This window comes from Balaenoptera physalus, assembly GCF_965194825.1.
Source record: "Balaenoptera physalus genome assembly, chromosome: 15".
NCBI lineage: Eukaryota > Metazoa > Chordata > Mammalia > Artiodactyla > Balaenopteridae > Balaenoptera > Balaenoptera physalus.
In genome coordinates this window covers 58,387,690-58,395,998 of record NC_138894.1, presented here as the reverse complement: position 1 = coordinate 58,395,998, position 8,309 = coordinate 58,387,690, and the positions used below count along the sequence as shown (strand labels likewise).

At 34.4% G+C, this 8,309-nt stretch overlaps 1 protein-coding gene across 2 annotated transcripts in view; it reads right to left on the bottom strand.

The window, feature by feature from the left end:
- FBXO11 (F-box protein 11) overlaps positions 1-8,309 on the bottom strand; it is a 100,298-nt gene that overhangs the window by 1,339 nt on the left and 90,650 nt on the right. For both annotated transcript variants that reach the window (XM_082427690.1, XM_082427689.1), the window contains exons 13-22: positions 8,074-8,159; positions 7,132-7,226; positions 6,071-6,193; positions 5,903-5,988; positions 5,184-5,260; positions 4,946-5,089; positions 2,057-2,167; positions 1,217-1,324; positions 779-887; positions 79-177 (exon numbers count right to left, since the gene is read on the bottom strand). In XM_082427690.1, the coding sequence (XP_082283816.1) occupies positions 79-177; positions 779-887; positions 1,217-1,324; positions 2,057-2,167; positions 4,946-5,089; positions 5,184-5,260; positions 5,903-5,988; positions 6,071-6,193; positions 7,132-7,226; positions 8,074-8,159 (1,038 nt within the window). The remainder of the gene's footprint in view (positions 1-78; positions 178-778; positions 888-1,216; positions 1,325-2,056; positions 2,168-4,945; positions 5,090-5,183; positions 5,261-5,902; positions 5,989-6,070; positions 6,194-7,131; positions 7,227-8,073; positions 8,160-8,309) is intronic.

The window sequence follows — 8,309 nt, the reverse complement described above, 5'->3', positions numbered from 1 at the left end:
ATGAAAACCCAAAGATTAGGAAAGTGAGGGGAGGAAAATAATTGGGTAATACAGCAAGCAAGTGTGCTACATACATACCTATCATGTCTAATAAATTCTACATCATGTCCCTGATGGCACTTCTTAATGCAGTTCACACATATGGCATTTCGATCTGTGGTGTTACAAGTGTGACATCTAAAAAGCAAAAGCTTACATTATTTTCCTTGATCATGTTATTTATTCAAAATACTGCAATTTGTTTATATATTACCCTATGGCCTTTGGCTTATAAGAAAAGAGGCCCCAAACTTTTGTGGTTCTAATCTAGTCTAATTCTGAAAAGGGACTTCAATGGAATAAGTGAATTTCCTATTTTGTGTCTTCTGAGGAAAACAATTAAGTTCCTATCAAGTCTTCACTGAATCAGTATGGGAGAGGGGGAGTCAAAACCCACTCATGGTGGCTGGGATATAAGGAACACTTAATGACAGCTTTACCTTGAAACTCCTAGGAAAACAGTATGTTTCACATTTTCAGTGGTATCAGTAGTTACTGCAGTATTACATTTTCCCATATTTTACAGTCTCAAACAGGATCCTCAAAGTAGATTAATCACAGAACTCAATGTGGACAATTAATAAAATTTTCAGTTATATTTTTCCATTAGCAAATACCAATTTACTTTCTTAGCTCATACATTTAAGGGAAAGCTAAATATGTGAGTTCTTGTCAGTTTAGAAAAGTAAATCTTACTCTCTCTCCCATTTCAAGACTCACAAATAATTTAGAAATATACCTGTAGAAATCATGCATGGGGTAGCTGGTGTAACTTGATATTTTATATAAACATTGGCCTCTACTAACAGCCTTTTCTATGGCGTCTTGATTGTTCATTATTTTGTTATCTGTAATAAAAAAAAAGAAATTCTAGAGTATAAAGACTTAAGATAACAAATTACAAGATTATTTTAATAGAGTTTTTAAGAACTTCAAAAGAGGCTAACCAATGAAGTAAAAAAAATCGGCTAATAGAAATGAGTTTTCCTTGTACAAGATACTCCAACTATTTAGGACAAGTTGAAACAAAACTCTTTCAAAATAGTTCTCTTGAATTGCTGGTTAACTACTATACAGTGACAGAAGGTATTAAGTTACTGAATAACAATGGCCTCTGACTATCATCTTTTCATGGCATATTTAGTGCATTGTAGGCAGAACACAGACTCCAACATACCTTTCATTGTCACATTAACACCAGATGCTAAAAATAAGCCTCCAAACCGGTTGTTAAAAATCTGATTGCCTTCTAGTGTTGCAGTTGCATGATTTGTAATTTCAATACCTGAAGCAAAATTTACAAACAGCAGATGCATCACTTTATATATAGTTTCTTAAAAGAAACCTGAAATACAGCAAATATAGTGAACTACTTCTTTTACATAAAAAGTATATTAACTGTTAACATCGAAAGAAATAAATGCAAATGTTTATTTGAATTGTTTATAGTAACATTCAATTCACTTTCCACTGTTGATAATCCTCTATCCCTGCTAAAGGAATGATACAGATGGTTTGTAATTTACTTTTATTAATAATGACATTTTAAAATTTCTTTGCAAACTAAGAAGAAGATAGGGCCCAGAAATATGTGTAGGTAGGAGCTAGATGGTTATTTGGAATTAAGAGAAATCATCTTCACTGGCAAAAAGTTGAAATATATGCATGATACTTGGATTTCACTTACCAAGATTTAAAAAAACATTCTGTTTGTGAGGCCAGAGGGCTTGCATTTATCTGAATTTATTTCTAATGGTAGTACTAGCCTGTATTTACTCTATGCAATTAATGATTCATAACTACTACTGAACTACAAGAGCAATATTATAAAGTTGGCTTAGAGTGGAAGAATCCAAAACTTGGATTAGGTGCTCTTATAAGCAATTGTTAACAGGCATTCAGCCAACTTCTTGAGCATACATTTGCACACCTTAGTTATTAAGCAAAAGAGATAATATACCAAGAATCAATTTTATGTACAGAAAACAAGCTACAGGTAACAAAGGAAAATACAAACCTGCAGCAAATCCATCAAATATTCTGTTTTTCCTCAAGACTGGATGACTGTTAGTGCTGATGAGAACACCTGCTTGAGCATTCCTGAAAATATCATTTTCTTCAAGGAGACCTATAATAAAATATTTCCCCAGATTAAGGCTAATGCATATAGCAAATTTTACTAGCCTTTTTGGTGGTATTTAGGTTTTCTTTTAGTTTCTTATTAACTGGATTGTGAAATTCATAGGACTAATTTTTCAACTGAAAAGAAATTTTATTAGTAATTCACAGATATTTAAAGTAGAATTTAACCAAAAATTGCTAAAATTGGCAGGTAACCATTCTAACCAAGAAACTGAAGTTCCATGGTTGCAAGGACCATTTCTAGCTTATGAATCCCTAATGCCCAGGCACAAAGCTGATTCTTACTGAACACTGCTGAATTAAAATTAATTCCTTCGAAATTTTTAGAACCTTTGCACTCTCCATGTTTTAGTTCAAGCCCTGATTCTTTCTGGCCGCTATCAACATTCCTTGATCCATTTCTTTCACTCCAACCTCTCTTCTGCTGTTGTGTTTCCCACCACTCTGTCATATCCCTTATCTGTATAAAAAACTACTATCAGAATAAAGTTTAAAATTAACTTGCTATTTACAAAAAACTCGGGGACTTCCCTGGTGGCGCAGTGGTTAAGAATCTGCCTGCCAACGCAGGGGACACAGGTTCCATCCCTGGTCCAGGAAGATCCCACATGCCATAGAGCAACTAAGCCCGTGCGCCACAACTACTGAGCCTGCGAGCCACAACTACTGAGCCCGCACGCCTAGAGCCCGCACTCCACAACGAGAGAAGCCACTGCGATAAGAAGCCCATGCACCACAACGAAGAGTAGCCCCCACTCGCCGCAACCAGAGAAAGCCCGCGCGCAGCAACGAAGACCCAACACAGCCTGCATGCATGCATGCATGCATAAATAAATAGATTTATAAAAAGAAAAAAAAAATTCCCCCAAGCTACTCCTCTGTCTCACTATATTACCTACACTCTGAATATACTATACATTTTTATCCCTAATGCCTTTGGTTTATATTATTTCCTCTTTCTGCAATGTCCTGTACTCTTTCTTCGTAATGACACTTCCTCTGGGAGGTTTTCAGTTTTCCTCCATCAAATTAATTATTAATTCTCTTCTGGCAGGATAACATAATGATTAAGAGTGGGCTGAGGAATGAGACTTCGCCTTCAAATACTGACTTCACCACTTCCAAACTCTGAATGGGCAAATTTACTTACCTTCTCTTTGTCTCAATTTCCTTATCTGTAAAATGGGCATAATAGCACCTACCACATAGGGATATTATGAGGGTTAAATTAGTTAACACATGTAAAAGTACACAGTACTAAATAAGTATTAGTTAATATTACTCCTATAAAATCTTCTACTTATGTATAGTGAATCATATTTAGTTGTGTACTAGTGTTTCTCTGCTCCCTGAAGACATGAAATATGTTTTTATTTCTGTACATATTTGATCCATCTGTAGTAGTTCACAGTATTGACCTCTAAATTCCCTTTCCCCTAGAAAACACTATTCCAAGACCCTGCCTCTAATCTTGCATATGTCCACTATAACCTCCTCAAATACTATTGCTAAGATCTAGTCCAAACTGTACCGCATATATACAAAGCCTTTTCATTATACTGTATATATAAACAAAGCCTCTTACGATTTGGGCACTGCCCCCTCTTCTGGCCTCGATTTTCAGTATCCCTTGCCTTACTAAACCACTTTGTTTCCTTTAGACTTTTGCTTACAATGTGCCACTCCATTAGACTATAAACTTTCTGGATGTAGTACTGTTTTATTCACCATTTTATTTTTAGCATCTGTATCACAGTGTTTGGTACAGTGATGTTCAATTAGTAAGTATGTACAGAACAAACGAAAGAATGAAATAACTATACTTTCTACACTTGGAATGGCCTTCAACCCCCTACCCCACAACTTACCAGTAAATACTCATTTTTCAAGATACAGCTCAAGATTTTACTCCAGAACCCTTCCCAACACCTTACAAATAAAACCAACCATTCTGTACTGTGTTTCCTCATTATATCTTACAAAGAATCTTATCAGAGATAATGTCACTTACTGAATTACTAGATTATAAGCTCCTTGAGAGTCTATGTCATTAATGGAATCATCGTTGTTTGGTGGTAGTAGTAAATTTTGTTGATTAAATCTTGGTATATTAGAGCAATGACTAGCTAACCTTCTATACAAGATATGTATAATGCTGGGTTACTGATGTTTCAGGAATGGTGATAATTTGCATTTGACAGTCTCTCCCAGTCTCTCTTTATGAACAATTATGCCTTTGCAAGGGGCAGGAACTGTGAACTTTTGCCTCAATGTAAAGTGATTTGACCTTTATGGATACCAAACTGAGCACATCTTGGCTTAATTAATTCCATTCTCCAACGAAGACAGTTGTGAACAGGTACAAAGCAATCCTTATTTACTACAGACATTTATATATATTCACAGACCAATTAATTTTCCACACCTAGTTCCATAACTTGACTTTGAAGTTTATTATAATCATATCACTATCCTGAATAATAAAAGGTCCAGAGAGAGGGTGTAAACAAATTCTACTACCTTAAAAAAGCCTCGCTAACAAGTGGCACACTCAAGGTGGCTTGAAGGAAAAGGAAAATTCTGTAAACATTTGTCTCCTTTAACTCTAGGCACTAACCTCCTAAACCATCTTGAGACTTGATAAGGAAAAAGACTGTGATTCCCTCATTTATAACATATTAAATGGCAATTTCATTGATCATTAAAGATATGGAAGAATAATGGAAAACTGGGTTTTTTACTAATGCAAAATTAACAACAATACCTCGACCCCCATTAAATATACAGATGCCACCATCTCTTCCATCATGGATTTTATTTCTTCTTAGTGTAGGATTACTATCTGTCTTAATCCAGACTCCAGCCATTGCATTGTCAAATATTTCATTGTCTTCTATACAACCTAGACCTATAAATGCAAAAATTTAGGTTTTGTTATTTAGAAAGTATATTTCTAAAGACTAATAGCACCAAGAAAAAAAAAATTAAAAGATTAAACATACCAGAATTATAAACTAGAATTCCACCATTTTGTCCTCCCCAGATTTTGTTGCGTCTAATTTTGGGGTTGCTTCCAGTCCTATGGATAGAATAGAAAATAATGCCATTTCAATTGCTTCTACTCCCACATCCCATGTTAGATAACAGTAGGAAAACCCACATTAAACATATTAAGAATTAGCTAAATAATTAAGCATCACCTTCAAGATGCTCTGAGAAGTCTTGTCAGTAAAGAAACTGGTTTAATTTTGCTTAATTCTATTTCCCACAGAACACACTTAGCTATAGATTATGTTATTACTATAGAGTCTCCTAATACGTAAACTAAACTGAGGAGGTTAGATTAACTTTTATTATTATATACTCCCCTCATATATAAAATAAAGGACTGAATTATATGATCAGGAGTACGACAGTTCCAAACCAAAAACTGTTAATATACAAGAAAGAGGGGTGTAAGAACTATTAATTTTGCGGAAATAGCATAAAAACAGAAGCTCCCATTTAATAAGCCAGGTACAGCATGTCAGGTGCCATTGGCTGCTGTCCTCAGCCAGTCTAAGAAAAGTTATATTCTGACAATTTAAGCCATGCTTAATTGCTTAGCTTTAACTCTTACTGTTTTTCCTAGACACCTGACTACTATAATGGGGTATGCCATGCCTACCCCACATACTCACAACTCCCTCCCCAAAGAAAGCCAAATATGAAAAACATTTACCTTATCTGAACCCCTGAATACATATGATTATAGATATCATTGTCCTCTAGTACTCCATGTCCATTGTCATAAAAATAAACACCAACCTAAAATTTAAAAAAGAATTTTTCAAATTAAAAAAAGTGTTTACAAAACAATATATTTCCCGAGAGTCTAACATAATCTTACCTGCTTGCCACTGTGTATCCTGTTTCTTCTTAGTACTGGAGTGCTGCCAGTTGTCACCCAGACCCCAGCCAGAGTATTACTGTAGACTTCATTCTCTTCTATTACGCCTTGTCCTTTCTCATGCTAAATAAAAGTTACATTGATTTACAATATGTATCTTGTATAAGCCAAGTAGTTTATAGTGTATTCCCTCTTTTAAGACGGTTGTGACCAAAAAAATCTCAATTTTTGTTTTTTAATCTGAATAAGGAGATAAATGGATAACATTCTTTCACATAGCCTCTACCTAAGTTTAAGCTCTCAGAGTTTTTATACTGTTCTTTATGTGGTTTTATACTTTTAAATCTTATAGTAAGAGTAGTAGCATTCAATTTTGTTTAACAAAAAAACTTATTTTATTCTAAGATATATAACAAACTGAAGATCCCTCACTAGGAAGTTAATAGTTATTTCAACTTATCACTGGTGAAATCACTTCAAAACAAGGTTCAAGTTACTAAAATTTTTATTTTTAGAAGATTTAAGACATGAATATTTCTAGAACTGTGAATAAAAATTAGAGTCACACCTGGCATTATACAAGGACCTTTCTGAAATTCCCTTACGTTTTCTTACTTGAGTAACAGTTTCAGATACCATGATGACAGAAGACATAGGACTAATACATAGGTTTTTAAACTTTGCAAGATGCTTAAATTATGTTTCAATATAAATTCAAATGTTTAGCTTTTTCAGAAGATAAAAATATTCAAGTCTAGTATTATTAATACTCAGTGATATTATGATTTTACTTAATACTTCTGGAAAATTTCAGAGACTCTTACAGTAGTCACATTGGCAAAATCCCAGTGTAACAAATATTACTCAGACTGCCAACCAGTTGTTGTTATGAGTTCAGCCCATATTGCCAATTATAATTAGAAGCTTTTAAGTCATTCACACACTGGCAGAGAGAAAAAGTTGAATATGGCCTACCTAAAGGTAGACATAATTCTGCCCTCACCCCCTTTTCTACCCTGATTCTGACGAATGAGATTCTAGAACTGTATTCATTAACTTACCACATAAATTCCACCATGCTGGCCATCATGAATTTTGTTATGTCGAACAATTGGACAACTGTTTGTCCTAATCTGAATTCCTGCTAATGCATTGCCTATTTAAAAATAAAAGTTACAATATCAACATATGGAGCCTAATGGAATATAGTAAGAGCACAATTCTGTGAAATATGTCATATTCAGAAAGATACTTATGATCCATGAGCATTCCAAGACAAAACTAAGGGAACTAGGAGTGTAAGAAGATGCAGAAGGACTGTAGGCAGTATAGATATAGTGGTTAAGATCAAAGACTCTAGAGCCAGGCTGTTAAGTTTTGAATCCTGTGTAACTTTAAGTTGCTTAACCTCTTGCTGCCTTTGTTTCCTGATCAGTAAGTGGGGATATTTAATAGTGTCTACTTCACAGGGCTGATGTAAATATTACATGACTTAATTCAGGTAAGGTGCTCAAAAAAGTGCCTGGCACTGAGTAAGCTTTATGTAAGTATTATCCAGTAAGTTAGCAAAAGAGGAAGCCCAGGAACAGATCAGTGTCTAGCACATAGATACCTAATAATTGTTTGCTGAATTAATACCTCAGAAGTTTTAATGAGGAATAAGGGTTTTCCCTTTCTAATTAGTACCGAAGTGTATTAAACTACCACAGAAATAATTTATTAACTGTTAAACAAAGGAGTGAATCTAAGGGAATTGCAGATACTCTGTGAGACTAGGGTCTTAAGTTTTATTTTTATCCCTGGTATGTAGAATACTGCTTAGTACTTAGAAGGTACTCAGTAAATGTTTGTTAAGTGAATAAATGTCACAGAATAATCTTTATTGAGAATTTAAAGAAACTGGATCAGTTCTCCTACTCAGAACGTTTCCAAGTGGTCCTTTTGCTAATGTCAGAAACACAGGCCAAGCTCTAAAATTTTATAGAACAAAACCACATGCTTACCATAAATGTCATTTCCTTCAATAAGGCCTCGTCCATCACCAAAGATGTAAACTCCACCTTGATTTCCATTAAATATAGAATTGCCCCTATAATTATGTGGAAAAAAACCCAAAACACAAAAAAGCATCTATTCAGAAAAGCTTGCTTGTTTTATACAATAATCGTAAGGCCACTCATGTTTATGTGACCTTAGAAAATTATTTAACTTCTATGGGCCTCAGTTTCCTAATCTATGA